The 22,046-nt window shown below is 38.7% G+C and overlaps 1 protein-coding gene across 1 annotated transcript in view; it reads right to left on the reverse strand.

Annotated features, from left to right (window-relative positions):
- Positions 1-9,912: 9,912 nt before the first annotated feature.
- The window catches only part of SEPTIN7 (septin 7), a 110,713-nt gene continuing 98,579 nt past the window's right edge, over positions 9,913-22,046 (reverse strand). The window contains exons 11-13 of the mRNA XM_064380456.1: positions 17,046-17,181; positions 11,991-12,130; positions 9,913-10,970 (exon numbers count right to left, since the gene is read on the reverse strand). Of these exons, the coding sequence (XP_064236526.1) occupies positions 10,931-10,970; positions 11,991-12,130; positions 17,046-17,181 (316 nt within the window). The 3' untranslated portion in view covers positions 9,913-10,930. The remainder of the gene's footprint in view (positions 10,971-11,990; positions 12,131-17,045; positions 17,182-22,046) is intronic.

Genomic DNA, 22,046 nt, shown 5'->3' on the forward strand with positions numbered 1-22,046 from the left:
GATCGCCGCCACCACCCACCCATCCAATTCAAAAGAGAAACAAACTTAAACTCTATACAGGTGCAATGAAAGTCAACAAATCCTGTTTCCTGTAAGTGATGAGATGTCTTTTTCTAAAACAGTATCAAACTTCAAGGATTTTGCCTCCCAAAGTTTGGGCTACCTAAATGGCATTTGATGTGCCTGTTGGGCAATGCACACAGCTGAGGTGAGGCAGAGCATGGGGACCCGGGGCCAGGTGCCTCCGAGGTGAGGACAGGAGTGGGTGAGGACCAGCGGGGGGAGAGGAGAGTGAGCTCGTGCTTTCAGAGGGATGGCACAGGGAGGAGGCCGCAGTGTAGCAGGGGAAGTCCCTGGAGATGAAGGGACCGTGCTGGCCTGACTCCCACCCCCACCTGTTAAGGAGGAGAGAGGGGTCTCTTGGGAGCCACCAGAGTCTCCCTCCTGTTGTGCTGACCTGGGTGGGCAACAGGCAGGATGGGGTTCTAGAACAGTCCCTGTCACTCCCTGGCTTGGGGAAGGTTGGGACCAGCACCCTAAGGCCCACACCAGGCCCAGGCCGAAGAAAGCCCAGGGAGAAGAATGAGGAAGTTGATGAGTACCTATGGTGTTCCCGGGGATGTGAGGGGGTGTAAGGGGGGGTGGGGGGAGTGAGGGGGTGTGAGGGTGCAGCCCCTCCAGCCCCAGGCGCCTGCCGGCTACTCAGAGGAACACTGTCCCTCACTGGTCATGCCGGGTTTGCAGTGGGTTCAAATCCTGTGCCTTCCATTTGCCCGACTCCAATTAAGTCATTCAACTGCCCCTGGCCTAAGAGAGGTGAAAGGAAGGCAGAGGAATGAACGTAATGGTTTTTCACAATTTTTTTAAAATTATGGGAAACTATATATCATATAAAATTTGCATGTAACCAGTGTTTAACTTACAGTTCAGTAGCATGCATGACATCCCCCCAAACAGAAACTCTGTGCCTGTTAAGCAATAACTTTCTATTTTCCTCTCCCTCCAGCCCTGGGTAAGCTGTAACCTACTTTCTGTCCCTGTGAATGTGTCTATTCTAGACATTTCATTGTGAACTCATGCAGTATTTGTCCTTTCGTGTCTGGCTTCTTTCACTTTTAGCGTAACTTTTTCCCGGTTCATCCACTGGCAGCACGCATCATACTCTTTTTTTCTTTTTTTTTGAGATAGAGTCTCACTCTATAGTCAGGATGGAGTGCAGTGGCACGATCTCGGCTCACTGCAACAACCTCCGCCTCCTAGGTTCAAGCGGTTCTTCTGCCTCAGCCTCCTGAGTAGCTGGGACTACAGATGCGTGCCACCACGCCCAGCTATTTTGTATTTTTAGTAGAGATGGAGTTTCACCATGTTGGCCAAGTTGGTCTTGATCTCTTGACCTTGTGATCTGCCTGCCTCGGCCTCCCAAAGTGCTGGGATTACAGGCGTGAGCCACCGCGCCCAGTCGACGCTTACATTTTTTAAGGTATTCCACATTTTGCTTACCGTTCAGCCTGTTAACAGGTGTTTGTTCGCGGGCCCCGGGGAACAGTGCGGCACTACCACCCCTATCCACGGGGTCCCTGCCTTACTTTTCTGGGACTGCAGGCCGCAGGGAGATTCTATGCTTAACCCCTGGGGGGATGCACACTCTGTGGACGCTTTCTTCATGGTGTGGTGTAACATTCTGTTTCAGGAGTCTGTTTCTTTTGTAACATTCTTTTTTGTTTGTTTTTTAATTTATTTATTTTACTTTAGGTGCATACTATATCTGACATTTCTCCCCATGTTATTCCTCCCCACCTCCCCTCCCTCCCTACCCGCCGCTGTCTCTCCCCTACCCCCCCCAACTGCCCCCAGTGTGTGATGTTCCTCTCCCTGAGTCCATGTGTTCTCATTGTTCAACAGCCACCTATGAGTAAGAACATGTGGTGTTTGGCTTTCTGTTCTTGTGTCAGTTTGCTGAGAATGACAGTTTCCAGATTCATCCAAGTCCCTACAAAGGACACAAACTCATCGTTTTTTATGGCTGCATAGTACTCCATGGTGTATATGTGCCACATTTTCTTTGTCCAGTCTATCATTGATGGGCATTTGGGTTGGTTCCAGGTCTTTGCTATTGTACACAGGGCTGCAATGAACATATGTGTGTATGTGTCTTTATAGTAGAACAGTTTATAGTTCTTTGGGTATATACTTTTGAACAGGGTTTTTTTTTTTTTCCTTGTGTATCTGTTTTAGTTCCTTGTAGATTCTGGATATTAGCCCTTTGTCAGATGGGTAGATTGCAAAAAATTTTTTCCATTCTATTGGTTGCTGATTCACTCTAATGATGGTTTCTTTTGCTGTACAGAAGCTCTGGAGTTTAATTAGATCCCATTTGTCTATCTTGGCTTTTATTGCCAATGCTTTTGGTGTCTTAGTCATGAAGTCCTTTCCTATGCCTATGTCCTGGATGGTTTTGCCTACATTTTCTTCTAGTGTTTTTATGGTGTTAGGTTTTATGTTTAAATCTCTGATCCATCTGGAGTTAATATTAGTGTAAGGTGACAGGTAGGGGTCCAGTTGCTGCTTTCTGCACATTGCTAACCAGTTTTCCCAACACCATTTATTAAACATGGAGTCCTTTCCCCATTGCTTTTTGTTGCCAGATTTGTCAAAGATCAGATGGTTGTAGATATGTGGTGTTTATTCTGGGGTCTCTTTTTTGTTCCATTTGTCTACGTCTCTGTTTTGGTACCACTACCATGCTGTTTTGATTACTGTAGCCTTGTAGTATAGTTTGAAGTCTGGCAGTGTGATGCCTCCGGCTTTGTTCTTTTTGCTTAGGATTGTCTTGGCTATGCAGGGTCTTTTGTGATTCTATATGAAGTTTAAAGTGTTTTTTTCCAGTTCTGTGAAGAAGGTCATTGGTAGCTTGATGGGGATAGCATTGAATCTATAGATTATTTTGGGCAGTATGGCCATTTTCACGATATTGATTCTTCCTAACCATGAGCATGGAATGTTTCTCCATCTGTTTGTGTCCTGTCTTATTTCGTTGAGCAGTGGTTTAACATTCTTAAGACTCCTCCCTATATAGAGAAAAAGACTAGATGGCCCTGAAGTATTTTTGAAACAAAATAAAATCTGACTGCTGAATCCCAGAAGCCCCCAGGGGGAGCCCACTCCCCACGACCATCGAGGAGGTGCTGCCACCTTCTGTGGCAACGGCCACGGCCGCTGCTGACCTTCGGAGGGCAACCCCGTGGATTCCAGTTCCCTGTGACCCTCGGAGAAGGGACCTACAGGCGTGGGGCAGGGGGCAGCTATGCTCACGGGGAGCCCGGGGCCCTGCGGAGCGGTGGCCGCCAGGGGGCGCGGAGCAGTCCTCTCTCGCCAGCGCCGACAGCGGCCACGCCTGGGCGGGCCGCCTCCATCTCCGGAATCCCAGGGTCCACCGGGAGGTGGTCAGAGCAAGTCTCAGCGAGGGCAGGAGACACCTAGAGCCCAGGCCGGGGTCCAGAGCTGCTTAGGATGTGGGGACGGAAGCCTGAGGGTTTAGGTCTTTACGGGGCCCTCAGAAGGGGACACTGATTTTGACCACACCTGATTTTCTGCAGACTGTGATGCTGCGCTAAGAAGGGTCCCTCTCAGGAGGATGCTTCCTGCCTGTTTCTCTGAGGCCGCGCCGTCCTGGAAGGCAGAAGCATCGTGCACGCAAATGTCCCATGCAGATTGGGCACTTGCACCCATGCCCCCGATGGCCTGGATCTCAGAGGAGGGAGGGAGAAAAGAATAAGGCTGCCCCACAGAATGGCAGGAGAAGTGAACTGGGAACCTGAACCCTAGACACGTGCCAGTCCTGCTGCTGATTCCATCCAATCAACCCACAGGGTCTATTGGCACCAAAGGGGGCCAGGCTCAGGGACACTGAAGTGACCTCCTTTAAATTCATTTGAAGGAAAATGCAAGCACAACAGCCTAAATTGGGGGCTTTGGACTTAATACAAAATGCAACATATAGAAATATGAATACATACTGAAAGATAAGGTAGCTAAGAGCTCTATACAAGTTTTTAAGTCTTATTAAAAGTTCACTAAATTTCATCACATTTTGATCATTGTAATGTTATTACAGGAGAGTTTCTAGGAAATACAGAGGTATTTAGTATAAGGGGCATCAAGGCTGCAAATGACTCAAAAATAGTTCAGACGAAAAAGTGTTTTTGTAAATTGTCTGAAATTATGCCAAAATATTAAGTTAAAAGTTTACTTAAGAGTCTGTAAATGGGGGAGGGGCATTTGGCAATCTGTTGGGGGTGCCAGCACTGGGATGAGGGGCAGCACGTGCTGGGATGTAGGCTTTGTGTGCATGGCCCAAGGAGTAGGGGCCAGTGTAAACCTACAGCCAGGCTGGGCAGCAAGGAGGGGTGGAAAAACGTGGAGTCTCATGATGGCCTGCCTGCGTGTGAAGAGGAGTATAGGATGATAGCAACACAGGCAAAGCCCCAGGATGGCTCACCTGTTACGCCTGGAGCTGGTGCATGAGGTTTGGGTGAGTCTGGTTCAAAGGCCCAGGTTGGCTGCAGAAGTGGCACCTTATTCATCCAGTCCCTGGGGGGAAGGCAGATTTGCAGGCTGTCGGAGGTGCTGTGTGGCTCACAGTGGTTCTCAGGGACCACATCTGTACCACCCTCCTTACTGGGACTGTCAAAGTTCTTCCCTGAGACTTTCCAAACTCTAAGGCAGAGGAAGAGATCTCATTTCTTTTCTCTGGTCCAGAAACTATAAGGGATGTAGGCTGGCCTGTAGAGACATCTGGTCTGAGTGGGGAAGAGGCAGAGGAATAAAACATTCTGCATGATGCATCCTGGAAACCTGCACAGAGGCTTGTGAACCTAAAAATGATGTATTTGCTGGCTTTGTTCATGTTGGTACAGAAGCCTATAGAAACACTTGCATATTTAGGCAGGATGTAAATGGAAATATTCACTATAGCATTATTTGTAATAATTAACAGATGTCTATTACCCAGAAAATGGATAAAGTACTCTGATAGCCACCTTCTAGCACTCCCGCTCTTGTACAGCCCCCTCACACATTGAACAGGACTAAGCTGCATTAGCAGTAGGATATTGGGAAATTATGTGTGTGACTCTCAGAGCCGGGTCATAAAAGCCATGTGGCTTTTGCCTTGCAATTTCTTGGATCACTTGCTCTCTGAGAAAGCCAGCCACCATGTCACAAAGCCACTCAAGTAGCCCTGTGGAGAGGTCCATGTGGCAAGGGGCTGAGGCCTCTTAACATCAACTTGCCAGTGATGCCAGTGAGCAGATCCCCTAGCCCCACTGATGCCCTCAGTTGACTGCAGCCTTGGCCAACATCTTTATTGCAAACCCTGCCAGACCACCCACCCAAACCACTTAATTCCTAACCTGCACAAACTAAGATAACGAATGTTACTGTTACAGATTATTGTGGTTTAGATTTTGTTGTCAGACTTGAGGAACATTTATTGTGGAACAATGGATAATGAATACAAATGTTACGGAATCACACAGTGAAATTTACCTTGCTTGTTTTTAAAAAGAGGTGAAAATGGCCATATCATAGTATTCTCATGAGCTTTAGTCTAGAATCTATGTGAATGCTCTGTGTTTGGCACACAGCCAGGACTCCACAAACACTTGTTGGGCAGGAAACAGAATTGGAAAAGCACAATAACAAGTGTTTGTGGACACTTTTGGAAGGAATCAAAATTGGAAGAGTGTAACAAGTGTTTGTGGAGCCCTTATTTTCCTTCCCAAGTGTGTTCTCTCTCCCTTGATAGGCAGGTATTTTTCCCAGTTTGAACATTGTCTAAAACATTCACATGTGGTGGGATGAGTTCATCAGTTCTTACAAGTTGGAGAAAGAAAACCGATCTCCTTCTCAGGACATGAACTATAATTGGGCCAATCGTACCTGAAAGGAGACTACAGAAGGTGAATTTTCACCAGTGGTCTCCATTCCATTTTCCAAGCACCTGACTCTTAGGGGTGGGGTGTAATTAGGCACTAATGAGGTAGGGATTTGAGAGAGAAAAACCCCAATTTGCATTCCTGCCACCTCTGCCCAGAAACACAAAGGTCTAAGGAAGATTTCATTTGTGTCTGGGTGAGGGAACTGTGTTCCCCAAATATTGATTACAACATTTAGTTTTGTTTTTCATCAGGCTAAGTCAGAGATTTGTATAATCACATAGATTTATCCTATGGGAAAAAAATTAAAATTGGACAGCTCCCACTCCATCCCACCGATATGTTCCCTGACTTCTGAAATGCAGGGAGAAAAGCTCACACTAACACCGGGGTCCATGCCAGGGTGCTCATTGCTTCACCCACCATTTGCCAAGCTGCTTAAAACTACTGGCTTATCCAAGACACAGGGAACTTCTGTGCTGCGCTAGAGTAGAGCATATATTTAAATATGAAAGAGACCGTTAAAAACTCAAAGACAACAGAATTAAATGAGGGGTAAAAAAGTTGTATGCCTTTGCCAGAACAAGTTAGTTTGGTATCCCCATACTTGGGAGAGAGCCAGCCCCTCACTCAGGGGAATCTGTGCTCTACTTACTTGCAAATATCCCAGTAAAATGCTGCTCCCTTGCAACAGACTTGGACTATAGGGAGCTAAGCGGGGTGGCCCACCTCAAAGAGAACAAAATAAAAAGGAAGTTTGTTGGTAGCGTCTGACCATCCCCCCTCTGCTAGCCTCCCCATCTATGCCACAACTTCACAAACCTCTGCTCTCAGAGGTGTCAACTACTCCCTCTTCCCATCCCCAAAGGATTTCAGAAAGCCTGAGTAGCATTAGATTTCAGCAGGCCCACAAACAGCATCTAAAACAGAGGTTGTGTGTGGCCAATAGGGTTTCAGGCTACCCTTTGAGAGCCTGGCACAGAACAAGGTCTGCTTTCACTTGACCCTCCTTTGCTAATACAAGGCTGTTTGGCTGCATCCAGAACCCCATGGGGCAAGTGTTCAGGCCAAGAATAGTCTTCATTCTTCCCATGAAACTTTCAAATTCTTCTAAAGAACACAGGAAATTGTCAGCCCTTATTTTCTGCTGAAAATGGCCGACACTAAACTTTGAACATTCTATGGATTAATCCCAAATTATGGGAACAAAGTTGGCCTGAAAAGCAGCAAAGTTTTCATTAAAGATGACTCTGATAAACTATCTCAGCGTTACTTACAAAGACTATTTTATAACTCCAATTACTAATACCTTTCTTCTTCTGACCAAAGTTACCTTATTTCCATGGAATTAACTGCAAAAGACTATCTCTGTGCACAAAGAAGCAGATCTAGAGACTTCTCATGGCACTGTGCACATTCTCGAGGTCCAGACACCTTAATGTGTGCAGTCACAATGTAATCCTCACTCCAAACCAGCAAAAAAGGCATGTGGCCTATTTTATAGCTGAGGAAACAAACATCCAGAAAAGTTAATGTGCCTAATTCACAGTTGGGGTCTAAACTGAGACAATTAGTGTGTCCAGTGCTTTCTGCTTCTCCAGGCTGCCTGGTGGCCAGGTGCCCCTATTAATCAGGGAGCATCTGCTCTGTGCTAACAACTCTGCAGATGATAATGCTTCAAAATGTGGCAGTGTAGCAGATCAGGTGCTAGTAAGGCCCTGGTGTCACCAAGACCAGTTCAAACTTTGATTCTGCGAGTTACCACCTGTCTATTGAATAAGTTACTAAACATTTTAAACCCTGTTCCCTCATCTGCAAAAGGATGAGGAAATGGGAGGGTTTAAAATGTTTAGTAGCTTATTCAATTATTAGATAACGTATTGTTATCTTAATAATTTAACCAAATTGTTATCTATTAGCTATTAAATGAAAACACACATACTACTTAGGTTACTGTCGGAAACAGAACAGTTACAGGAAGTTATTACAAAAGGGGCAGAGAAGATTCTGAATGAAGTACAAGGATTTACATTTGCAAGCTTTTTATTAGTAAGGACTTCAATTTACTGGTGTGGCAAATTTTCCTTTCAAATCAAGTAGGTCCCCACAGCAGTCTTCACTAGGACCTTCCTTGGTGATTCAATGGTAACTATTAACTATCCACATACTACCTAGACTGACAGCCTCCAAAGTGGAGAGTAATTCATTGGAGCTTGGGAAAAGAGTGCTAACCTTTTTATTTCACTCTTTCAAATTTTGCTTCATAATGTTCACATTAGTGCAGCAGTACATTTGTTGACATTTTTATTGATCAATACATGTAATTATGGACACATGCTAAAAAATATTTTCATAAGGACACAGCATCAGGTTTGGAGACTATGATGTAGATAAATTTTTGAGGCAACATTTTGCTCCTGAGCATTCGTGGCTGTCAAGCCATCTTTCCTTTTATTCCCCTCACCTACCATATCTGACTTCTACTCCTAGATTAGTTTCTCCACAAGGATAAAACATATTAAGATATGGTGGGTCAGAATGTGCAGGTGGTGACACCCAGCGAAAGAGTCAGAGAGGCACGGGTCTGTATCTCCTCAGCTTTTGAGATTACAGCCTGAACTACACAGAAATAAGCTGTGTCTACTTTATTTCACAACTTGCTTGTGAAACCTGATGAGGAAGCAATGAATCCACTAGGTGGCAGCAAAACTCTACCCACAAGGTGCTCAAGTGGTTCACTGGTATTGTTAGTGTTTACTTGGTCAGCCCCACTTAATTAGCAGAAAGACAGTGGCTAACAGGATACTTCTTTGATTACATAATGCCTCGGACAGTGAAGAACAGACACTGCCATTTTGCCTTCTACAGGCTGGCCTTTCCTTAGGCCTACCTGAATTTTACGTGTATTGTGAATGATCCTTTCAGAAATCCAAAGGCCAGATAGCAAAAAGGGCCTTCTAATACAAGCCTGCAGTCAACAATCAGAATACCTCGTAAAGTTATATAGATCCTGTATCAGATTCAGGTGAAACCCTGGGCATGCCATGGATAAAGACTTCTGAAAGTTTTCATTAGGATGGTAGAATAATGAATTTATCTTATAAACACAGAATTTTGAAATATTTCACAGAAGCAGTAGTACTTCACCAGTTAGGCAGGCAGTCTACATAAATTTTTTATCTTTGCATTCTCCAAATTCAGTAGGTTGTTCTTAACCTCCCTAAAACCAAACATTTTTGGCTAGAGGTGTTAACCCAATCTCTCAACACAAAAACTGAAATAAAAACACCCAAACAACAATCTCTGCTACTGATTTATAATTAGTCCCTCTGCTTACGTCATTAATTTTTCAAAGTAGATAGGGTAAAACATTTCAAAATAATAAACTGGGCTACACTAATTACACTTAAATTATCCATTATGTTAAAATCTGTATCATTTTGACCTTGAGAAAATACCTAAGCTGAATGAGTTAGAATCTGTTCTCAGCCTGTAATCCCAGAACTTTGGGAGGCTGAGGTGCGTGGATCACCTGAGTTTAGTAGTTCGAGATCAGCATGGGCAACATAATGAAACTCTGACTCTACAAAAAATACAAAAACTAGCCAGGCATGGTGGTGCATGCCTGTAGTTCCAGCTACTTGGGGGCTGAGGTAGGAGGACTGCTTGAGCCCAGGGGATTGAGGCTGCAGTGAGTCATGTTTGTGCCACTGCACTCCACCTGGGCAACAGAGCAAGACCCTGTCTGGAAAAAAAAAAATTGTTCTCAGAAAAATAAGCATACAAATGAGAGACAGAAATGCATAGAGAGATATGGTATCTCTTAAATTAGAAAATCAGCACATACGCATTCTAAATCAGACAAGCATATAAGAGATGTCATTAGAGAGGAGGCAAATTCAAGTTGAAAAGTTTCTTCCCAAACATAGTCTACTCTTGTACATCAATTGTAGAATATTTAAGACCCCACACTCCATTACATCACAACATCATTTATTATGTGAATTTTTTACAATACAAACAAAAAATACAGAAATGCAATATATGAATACAGCTAAATGCAAAATGGTGACTTTTTTCTCTTCAAGAGGCCATGATTCCCATTTCTAGTAAAATAAAGAGACTGCATATAGGTAGAAACAGGTTGGTCATTAGCTTCACAATTTTGCCTAGAAATTATCTATAAATGCATTTTTCCCCCTGCTACTTACCATAAAGTGTAAAAAGGGAGTTAAAGGAAAATGTTGGTTCCTACCATATGAAAGATGCTATATTCTATTTTAGCAGGGCCAATATATGGAATATATCTAAATTAAAATGTTTATTACAAAAATGAAGCAGTAATGAGATTCTGGCTAAAGAGGGCACTAAATGAGAATAATATATATTTAAAGAATCCAAAACAAACAAACAAAAAGAGGTTGTTATAAAAAAGCTCTAGGTGCACTGTAAGCATATAGGGTTTTTTTTTTTCCATGTGTATTTTTAAACAATGGAAGTGTCAAAAAATAGGGTCAACTGTGTTAGACTAAATTACATTATTGTATATGCTGCACTGAATGGAACCTTTGTATAATAATTATCATAGAGAAGCATAGTTTGCATCATATTATGGCAATTCATCCTCCGTGAAAACCTTCCAGAGTCCTTTTATTTTGGAATATCCTGTAAACAATCAAACCACCAGAACATGATTGTACAACAGTAAAATGTTCTCTTGCATTAAACTGAAGATATCTGTTTAATAAAAAAAGAAAAAGAAAATGTAGGAAAGGTACTTAGAGCTGTTACTTTCTAAGTACACAACACCCTAGACAATTCAAGGCATCTTAATCTCCATCAAGAACAACAACAAAAAATAATAATTTTTGTCATGCTGTTAAATCCATCATTATGGATAAAACTGGTGCAAATTGGTCAAACGGATCCAACAAACACTGATGTCCAAGCTGGCATACTGGCAACTAATACGTAACTGGTGGTCAATAGAGAGTTTAAAAGATCTTCCCTTTCTTCTTGTTCTTTTCCAAGGTTCTAAAGGATTAAAGGAAAATAATCAAGATGAGTAACCATTTTATAAACATCATAGACAACATGGTAACAATAGCTAATCCAATTACAACTATGCTGGATTTTGAGATACTACTTTTTCATTTAAAAAGTCATAAAAGTTAGAAGTAAACAACTAAGACAATGTTAATCTGTAATAGTATTTTCTTAGACAATCAAATATTTGACAAAATTCCAGGATAAGCAGTAAAAAATATGGCAAAACCCCCTTTTAATATACAAGAGCAATTCCTCCCAAATGAAACAGCACAAACAAAACTATCAACTGGCATTAAACAGGGTGTTCTTTTCCCCCACTATCATTTGCATTCTGAAGTGCGATTGTTTTTACAAATCTATTTTCTTCTTCTTTGGGGAAAATGTTAATAGTAGGATAGTGTAGTAGAACAAATGTCTAATCTAAAAATGTTTAGTAGTGAGGATAAATTATAGAATCCTTATAGGAATGCCACTTTTCAGTTTTGAATGAAACTCTTAAAAGAAAACCAAGGTACAAATATTATTGAATTTTATATAAATTAAAAGAAAGTAACTGATTAGCTGTATTGGAAATTAAATATCTAACATTTTGTCTTAAGAATTTTATCCTAAAAACATAATTCAATAAAATTAAAACATACCCCTAAATATGTAATACATTTTGAAGCAATGTTCCCTTTGTGTGCCAAAAATTGAAAACAACCCTTACGTCCAACAATTGGGGGGAGGAGATAAGAAATCCAATTATGGTGAGTTAACTGGGGAGAATGTTATAAAGTTGCTGAATCATAATTACTAAGTCATGGAAAATATACTGAAAAAATACTGCTATGGTACACAGACTATCCATCCACATAAAAACATTTATCCATAAAAACCATTGTGTTTGGAATGCATAATGGGAGATGACTTTTTAAGTGTTATTTTAATGTTTTTTAATTAAGTAAGGAAAACAATTCTTTAAAACATTAATGTACACATTCTTAGTAACCTGCTATTAGTTACCTTGAAGAGTTCTGTTGTTCTAAAATACGCTGTTGAGCTTCCCAGTTTGCTTTCTCATCCTCAAACTGACGACGTTTTTCCTCTAATTCTTTGTGCTGTGCTTCCAAATTCTTTTTCATTTGCTCATGGCGCCGCTGGAGCTAAATCATAGCACAATATATAAAACAAAACTATTTAAGAAATCAGAAGCAGAAGTATGTTTCATCCAGACATCCTAATGGTAAGAGTATGAGCACTGAATAGTCCTGTTGTAAATTCAGAGTACTACCTGGAAAGCACTGTCAAGGACTCTTCCTACTTTAGGACCTGCCACCCAAAAGGCCAGTGACCTAAGACAATAATCTTGGGAAACAGGGGGAAAAAAAAGCAACGAACTTAACAGTGTGTAGTACTTTGTAATGGAAAATTACTATCTTATTTCCTTTTTCTTTAATCACAAATATGTTGGAAGCTGGGCAGTGAAGACATCACTGTTCTCATTGTACAGATGAGGAAACAGTTGCAGAGTCTAAGTGGCGTGCCCAAGATTGCTAGCCATAAAGTGGAAGAACCAGGACTTGAATAAGCCTCCTAATTCCAACTTTAGAAAGCTGAGACAAATGAAAAGCAGGTAGTTTAGGACCCTACAAGCTCAAAGATGCCAGTCAAGTACTCTGAATTCTTGTAAGCTGTGGTTCTCAGACACTGGTCCTTCATGCAAATCACCTCGGATGTCTGTTAAAAATATTGAATCCTGGACCTCACTCAGATGTACTGAATTAGAATATCTGGGTGTTAGCTCTGGAAATGTGGGTTTTCAACAAGTTACAGTGATTCTAATGAGGAGTATTCTAATACTCCGCTGACTATTGATGCTGTAAAGAATGCTGATTGAGAAGTGGGAAACACTCATGCAAAGTAACTGCAGAAGCTTTAAGTCCAAGAGATCATTAGATAAATAATTTCATTTAGGCACAAGTCAATCCATTTCTGAAAAAAAGTCAACAAATTTTAAAAATCAGATTAAATCCTACTATGCCAAATACCCAAGAACTATTCAAAACCTTCAGTTATCCAGGAATTATGTTCTGTTAAATATTTTACTACACTGGTGAGTTAACATCTTGAATTTGGATTATAATTTTGCATACAATTTTTCTTTTTTGCAAGCCCAAAGTGACTTCAGATTTATTCCTATTGCAATTATTTCATGCAATTCCTACAAAACAAAATCACCTAAGACACATTTAAGCAAACATGAGTTAAATCTGAGATGAAATCTTTCTGATGACAGCAAACAAGTTACTAAGAAAATGTTAGAAAGTAGGAACATAAGAAAATGTCTCTAGTTATTTTTTTTTAAAATGCAAGGGAATCACATATACACAATTGAGAATAGTAGTTACCTGTGGGAATAAGAGAGCCCTTGGGACAAGCACACAGGGTCTTCAAATGAGTTGATAACGTTCTATTTTTTAAAGCCAGGTGGTAGGGTTACAGTGTTCATCATTCTTTAACTTACATTTATGTTACATGTAAGTAATTATTTTTTGTGTTAACTGCATGTAGATAAAGGTATAGGTCACAATCTCATTCTTAAGCAACCTATGGGGTCAGATGCCTTTCAAACTTCAAAATTTTTTCAGTTATTAAAAAGACAACATTGCTTAGAAAGGAGTATATACTATGTTTATAAAATACCTCCTGGGCTATCGGGCAACAAGAGAATGAAATACATTACTTTTTTTTTTTTCAGTAAAATATATAAATATTCACAATATGTAGGATTAAAACTCAGTTCATGTTAGGTTTTGCAGTTTTCAGAGTTTTTTCCATTCTGAAGTTGTGATAAGCACGACTGTGGACCTATCTAGTGCTTAACAGCAAACTTAAAAATTAACTGGGTTCAAATGCTGGCTTACTAATTTATCCTTTTTTTCATTTAAAGGAGAGATGGGTAATAATATCTGCCTTACAGGGCTGTGGTGTGCACTAGATGACATAATACATGAAAGATGCTTGGCGCTATGGCTGATGTACTGTGCTGCTAGGTATTAGTAGCTGTAACCCAAACAAGTATTTCCAGCACAATGGATTTAAGGAGAAACTGTATTAAACAAAGCTAAAAGGGTTTCTTTACCTATTTATGTAGTTACATGTATCATATTTACATAATATATATCATATATCATATACATGATGATTTGCAAACTCATTACCACAGGGATGTTGGTAAATACACTCTGAATGTGGTTTCATAAAAGACAAAGAATCTCGAATGGGCATGCCTAATTCTGTAATGGCTTAGAGTCTTAGTGGGAACTTGGCCCAGAGCTCTTCACAGGTCCTTTAGATGTTAACATTCCATCCTTTAAAGAGTAGTTAAAACTATCTTCACCATTCACAGTAATCAATCATGAAAATTCCCAAAGGGTTCCTTGGCTACAGGTTCACAATTACTTGTTTATAATATTTACTTTTAGCAACAGGCCCTAAAATACATCCACCTCAAATATAAGTTAAACTTTTAGATTGGCAATGGAATCTGAGTGTGGAGATAATGTAGTAGATTCTTGATTATTCCTGTTTTTCCCCTCCTTTGGATATAGATTTTCCAGATTGTATGTGAATTACTGAAGAGGCAGAGATTCAATGCATATATTTAACAACAGGCTGAACTTAATCTCCAAAATGTCATGTTAAGAACATTAATTATTCATTTATAATGTAATAGCAACAGCTAAGACAGTAATTCTTGATTGGGGGTGTGTGTGCATATAGATTTTCGTTTGCCCAATGATAGAAGGGCACTGCTATTAGCATTTAGTGGCAGTGCCAGGGATGCTGGTCCTATAGCACTCAGCGGTCTCAAACCAGGAGGAATTATTCCATACCCTCGCTAAATTAAACTCACAACAAATATAACAACAGTGAAAGATTTTAATAAGAAATTACAAGAAAAGTCCAGTAATGTAAGAGAAATTATGTGGCAGAATAAAAACATTTCCTTGAAATTATTTAATACTTTCTTATGCCATGCATTCTGTTTACTCAATGGATTAGAGTGCTTTTGTTATGCTTTTAGTCAAAAAGTTTCTGCATTTTATGCAGTACTTACAAAAGCAATGAAATCAACTGTAAGAAAGTAACAGAAGAGATCTGAATCTCTTAATATACTTAGATACAAATATTGTATTATTAGATACAAATATTGTATTAGTGAAGCCACATAAAACACAGGGATCTTACTAAATTTTATCATTGACAATTGTTTTAAAAATGTTTTATATTACTGTTTTATATATATATAAAATTTTGAGACAAGGTCTAGCTCTGTCACCCAGGCTGGGGTGCAGTGGCACAATCATGGCTTACTACAGCCTAGATCTCTCAGGCTCAAGTGATCTTCCTGCCTCAAACTCCTAAGTAGCTGGTACCATATGTGCATGCCACCGTGCCCAGCTATTTGTTTTTTTTTTGTTTTTGTTTTTTTTTTGAGACGGAGTTTCGCTCTTGTTACCCAGGCTGGAGTGCAATGGCACCATCTCAGCTCACCGCAACCTCCGCCTCCTGGGTTCAGGCAATTCTCCTGCCTCAGCCTCCCGAGTAGCTGGGATTACAGGCACGCGCCACCATGCCCAGCTAATTTTTTGTATTAGTAGAGACAGGGTTTCACCATGTTGACCAGGATGGTCTCGATCTCTTGACCTCGTGATCCACCCGCCTCGGCCTCCCAAAGTGCTGGGATTACATGTTTTTTTAAATATTTTGTAGAGACTGGGTCTTGCCATGTTGCCCAGGCTGGTCTCAAACTCCTGGACTCAAGCAATCCTTCTGCTTTGGCCTCCCAAACTGCTGGGATTACAGATGTGAATTACCACACCTGGCCTTCATCTCACATATTTAAAAAGAACTTCTTATTATTTTATGGGTTTTGTTTATTTTTTGAGACAAAGTCTCCATCTGTCACTCAGGCTGGAGTGCAGTGACATGATCTCAGCTCACTGCAACCTCTGCCTCCCAGGTTCAAATGATTCTCTTGTCACAGCCTCCCAAGTAGCTGGGATTACAGGCACCCACAACCACACCCAGCTAATTTTTGTATTTTTAGTAGAGACAGGATTTCACCATATTGGCCAGACTGATCTCAAACTCCTGACCTCAAGTGACACCCGCCTCAGCCTCTTAAAGTGTTGGCATTACAGGCATGAGCCACCAGGCACCACACCCTGCCTATAATTTAATTGTAACAAATTATGTTGAGAAAACTTCATACTGAAATCACTGATTTATTTTGGGTTTACCCATAGTTTTTTTCTACCATTCTCAAACATCTATCAAACTAACTGCTCTATGGATTCTTATGTTAAGTTTATCTTTTCCTCCACCTTTTCTTTCTTGCCACCTATTGAAGGAAATGTCTCCAAGGTCTTTTTGATTAACAGAAACTAAATGTATAACTCACCATCTAGAAAGGTTTCAAGACAGTAGATATGTCTGCTGGGATGTTTTGTCATTACCCTGGCCCAATGTTGTAACACTAGGAATTACCTTGACACTACATTATAAATGAGGCCCAACCTGTTAACAAAAATGTCACATTAACTAATTTTCTCTCCTTTAACTGTGTGTAATTTATCCAGGCATGTCTTTAGTTCAATAAAGGTTATTTCCCTCTTTTTCATTCATATAACAAATAAGTCTGGCCAATTATTATTATCCTAACACTAGTTTTTATGCATATATTTACCCTCGACTCTCATCTTCAGTGTTGTTATGCCACCATTTGGAATGGCTTATAATTTTATTTTTCACAACTCAAACTTGTTCATTATAACTTTAATATTCCATTAGGTATTCTATTATGCTGTCCTATCTAATATTCTATGCCCAAACACTTACATATTAAAGTATACATTATTTTATTATAAACACAGTGCTTATTTCTCCATTTTGTTATGCTAGGGTATTAATTTTGAAAAAATATGTATAAAAAGGTTATATCTATAAATTTTATTGAAAACACTATTTAAAAAGGAACACAATGTCTAATAGATGGAATGTTAGACTGATTACCTCAGCTTCAGAGTCCTTCAGTTTTTGAACTTTTTCTTTGACCTTCATCTCAAACACCTGCTCCATCTCCATCTCCATCTTCTTCATTTTAGCTACATGCTCCCTTCTTTCTTCTTCCATTTGTGCCAGAGGGCTCCTGTCATGAATATTAAAGGTAATCATTAAACGTCTGTGAATAAAAATTGTAATACAGAACTATGAAACCGGTGATAAAAACAAATGAGATGCTATATATGTATGTATGCCATTATTAATATATTTATAACCTAGAACATCTTTCCATATTTCATATATAAAACTTGATTATAGAAAAAATCTAAAAAACAAAGATGTTCTCTAAACCTACTGCATATCAAATCTAAGGATGATGACATAAATAAACTGTAGAAGGAAAATGGGAAAAAAATTTCCAAAATACGTTCACAGAATAAAACATTAGAAGAAAATCATTTAATTTTGTTCTTTAAACAAAATTTTAACATGAAAAACAGAAAATGGGTAATGAAGTTAACATTTAGAGTATTTTTAGTTTTACTAAAATTTCAAGTGTTACAATCTCTTTTAAGACAGCTACTGACACCACAAAAATGAACAATATTATAACTTATTTTGGTAACTGAACCAATATGCTGGAAACAACTACTAGTCAATACCTAGAGCACTATTTAGGTATACAGAATATTTCTAGGCCCCTTACGATAACTTCAATGCTCTTGAAAATTCATTCCACTTAACTCAAATATTTCACTGTCTTGTTTTAAAGATGTTCAGTGATTTAAAACACACACACATACTTTAGAGATAATCAGGGGCAAATATTTTGTTAATTATTTTTCAATGCCAAAAAAATAGATATAAGCATAAATACAAAAATCGTTCACTCTGTTGACATTAAAGTTCATCGACTCAAATCTCTTTGTACAACCGTGTTCAAAATTTTCACACAGATATATTTACAGGTGGGCTTTAAGTTAAGGCTAATATACTTACAGAGATATAAAGAATGCCAGAGTACTTAGTGCTTTCAGCCCAGGAGCAGAAAGATAAGTGGGCTCTTTGCTTTGAGAACCTCTGAAAATTATTCAATACCCTGGGACAAATTAAATGAGGCAGGCCCCTCTTTGACTTTGTTAATAAAGTATGTTTATTTTGCCTCCATAAAAACAGGCTTTGACCAATGAGGTATATGTTTTAAATGGGTAAATTTTATTGTTATACACTAATTTTAAAATAAGAATTAACTCATCGCTTAAAAACAAAAAAGACTTTGGATTTCAACCATAACTTTAAGGCTAGTCATTTTAACCCTGATTTGACACACACTCATTATGGTGACTGTTCTCCTTATTCAGCTAAATATTTCTGACCATCATAGTAATTTTCTTTTCTATCAAGGAAGGAGGCAAGACAGCTAGATAGAAAATGTTAAAAACAAAACAAAAAGGACAGAAAACTGGCTACCAGTTGTTTTTTTGTTTTTGTTTTTTTTTGAGATGGAGTCTTGCTCTTGTTGCCCAGGCTGGAGTCGAGTGGCACAATCTTGGCTCACTGCAACCTCCACCTCCCTGATTCAAGTGATTCTCCTGCCTCAGCCTCCCAAGTAGCTGGGATAACAGGCGCGCGCCACCATGCCCGGCTAATTTTTGTATTTTTAGTAGAGATGGAGTTTCACCATGTTGGCCAGGCTGGCCTCGAACTCCTGACCATGTGATCTGCCTGCCTCGGCCTCCCAAAGTGCTGAGATTACAGGTGTGAGCCATTGCACCTGTAGTTTTTCTTCACAAAAAGGAAGAACAAAGACGTGATGTAATGCTATGATTAAGATGATCTATTTTTGCAATTATGTAAATTCAAATAAAATGTTATTTAACTCAAGGGTATTTTTTCACTAAAAAGAAAACTTACTTCTACATACAAACCTGCCATATATTTTTCCAATTAACCAATGAATCAAAAGTTCTGAAAATGAAACTAACCAGACATATTAATTTAGAACAAGAACCTGCATTTTAAAAGTAGAGTCAGCTAAAATACATTTTCAAGTGTAAATACCATTTTTTCGTTAAAAGTTGATGCAATCCTTCTTAATAATATATTCTTCATATTAATGGCAGGTGTTTTTAATATAGATGCCTCTGATCTCTTGAACACACACAGTGTCAGTGACTGCCCCAAAATGGCATACCAAATGTGTTTTTGTGTTTGCCAGCAATCTTCCAGTGAAAGGGTCCAAAGCTTTTGTTAGATTTTCAAAGAGTCTATATAATTCCCACTGTCCCCTAACACCCAAAAATCTTTTTTAGGATCTAGAAAAGAAATCATCTAAAAATGATTTTTTAAATTCCTAACTTAAGTAACTGAATATGTGTATTTAAGCAACTTAAGATTATCCAACAATATAATTGTGAATGTAAATACAGTAAATCAGAATTCAGACAGAATTAAATATCTATTCCTACTTATATAACTCACCTACAAAATGTTTATTTTACTTTATGCTTGGGAAGGAGTAGGTAATTCTGCCACCTAAATTATTATTTATATAACTCTAGGGGGAAAATAAGAGACTGCAGAGAAACATGTAATGACGTTTCAAAATCTTTTAGGAAGGGCATGGTGGCTCATGCCTGTAATCCTGGCATTTTGGAAGACCAAGGCAGGCAGATCACAAGGTCAAGATTTCGAGACCAGTCTAGCCAACATGTGAAACCCCATCTCTACTAAAAATACAAAAACTAGCCAGGTATGGTGGCGCAGGCCTGTAATCCCAGCTACTCGGGAGGCTGAGGCAGGAGAATTGCTTGAACCCAGGAGGCAAAGGTTGCAGTGAGCCAAGATTGCACCACTGCACTCTTGCCTGGCGACCAGGTAAGACTCTGTCTCAAAAAAAAAAAAAAGTTTAGCTTATATTCTAAAACGAAAGTGAGATTAGCACTTAGTGAAGCATACATTGCCAAAGATCACAACTAGACATTTTCAATAGGTTCACCTTCCATTCCAAAATTCTTGCAACTCTCAACCCCACTCCACTACCACTGTCAAAGGATACACTGCTATGGAGAGTGGCATGAGAGCAATACAAAAAGAATATTAAAAGAAGCCTAAACTCACACCTGATTACTTCACTTAAACATTAGTCTTTCTTTTCAGTTATTCATGGATATGTACTATAAGGAAAAACACCTTACATCAGCTAAAGCACCTAAGCTGTTAATAATGATTTTTAAAGAAAAATTTAACAAAAATGTTTTTTGAAATTGCTAACATTTTCAAGACAATGTAATACAACCAATAGCTAAAACTTCTAAGTGATTTCTTTCACATTCAGTACGTGTTATTCAATGAAGTAGTAACAAACTAACTTATCAAATCATATCAAGTATCTATTCCAATTACAGCCATTCTCCAGTTGGCTTAATCTTCTAAAATATTTACTTTCCTACTTATTATTAACATAAAATAAAATATTATGCTAGCTCCTGGGGCAATTAGCTTTTTAGCAATGCAAACGTTTCTTTTTTTATTTGCATAGGCAAAGTATGGTCACGATTCCTCTCTTTAAGAGATATATTTCCAGTAGATTTCTACTTTTTAATGTTTTCACCTGGGATATAATTTAACTCACTATCCACACAGAATTTTGTATATGCAGACAAAAATTTAATGCTACTGTAAAGTTTACTATTTGAATTACCTTACCTGCATCCAACAGCACTACTTTAAAAAGCCTTATATTTGAGATATGAGAATAAACAATTCCTTATGTCTATGACATAACAAATGTTTAAAAGAAAATATTGAATAAGTACATATATTTAACAAAAAATATGTACTGGTAGTATTTCTTTTAACATACAAAATTATCAGTAGCTTTGTGTATGTGTTTCTTTTAATGAGTTAAAAAGTTCATCGCTAATGATAATGAGTTTAAAGTGAATTAGGATTTTATGAACAATATTCACTATGATGGATCCTTACATTTTTGTGCCGAAGTTGCTCAATAAACATTTTGCTAAAAAAAGATAAAAAGCCTTCCTTTTGTTCACAGATTGAAACTTACTCAAACAGAATCTTGTATTTTAAATATTTAAGAAGGGACATTTTTCTATTCCATTATAAGGAATGTTAAGCACTATGGAAAACAGTATAGCTACTTTGAGAACTTGTCTTTCTCACTTATATAGCTGATCCTTCAGGATTATCATCTAATGGTAGATAACACCTAGTGCAAATGCACATCATTTAAAATGGTTTTGTAATACAGCTATGCACTATGTAATGACCTTTCAGTCAACAAAGGACTGCATATATGATGGTGGCCCATAGGAACTGAAAAATTCCTATTGCCCAGTGGCTTCTGGATGATCTTGACCCTGAGTAGGCCTAGGCTAATGTTTAAGTTTCTGTCTTCGTTCTCACACACACCAAAAAAGTTGTAAGTGAAAACAAGAACTTTTACAATAGAAAAATCTTATAAATATTATAAAGATAATATTTTGTATATCTATACGATGTGTTTAAGTGTTACTACAAAAGTTTTTTTTAAAATTTAGATTATAAAATAAAAAGCTACAACAAAATAAGATTATTGAAGACAAAGAAAAAACTACATTTAGTATAGCCTAAGTGTATAGTGTTCATAAAGTCCACAGTAGTGTATAGTAATGTCCCAGGTCTTCATATTCACTCACCGCTCACTCACTGACTCATCCAGAGCAACTTCCAGTCCTGCAAGCTCCATTCACCAAGCGCCTTATACAGGTATGCCATTTTTAATCTTTTATACTGTACTTTTACTGCACCTTTTCTATGTTTAGACACACAAATACCATTATAACTGTCTATAACAGTACAGTACAGTATAGGAACATGCTATATAGGTTTGTAGCCTACAACCAATAGCTATACCACATAACCTAGATGTGTAGAAGGCTCTACACATTTCTCAGAATGTATCCCCATTGTTAAGTATGACATAATTATGATCTTCAATAATGACAA

Source organism: Aotus nancymaae, unplaced genomic scaffold (genome assembly GCF_030222135.1).
Source record: "Aotus nancymaae isolate 86718 unplaced genomic scaffold, 86718_ANA_hifiasm-v0.15.2.pri h1tg000025l, whole genome shotgun sequence".
NCBI classification, from domain to species: domain Eukaryota; kingdom Metazoa; phylum Chordata; class Mammalia; order Primates; family Aotidae; genus Aotus; species Aotus nancymaae.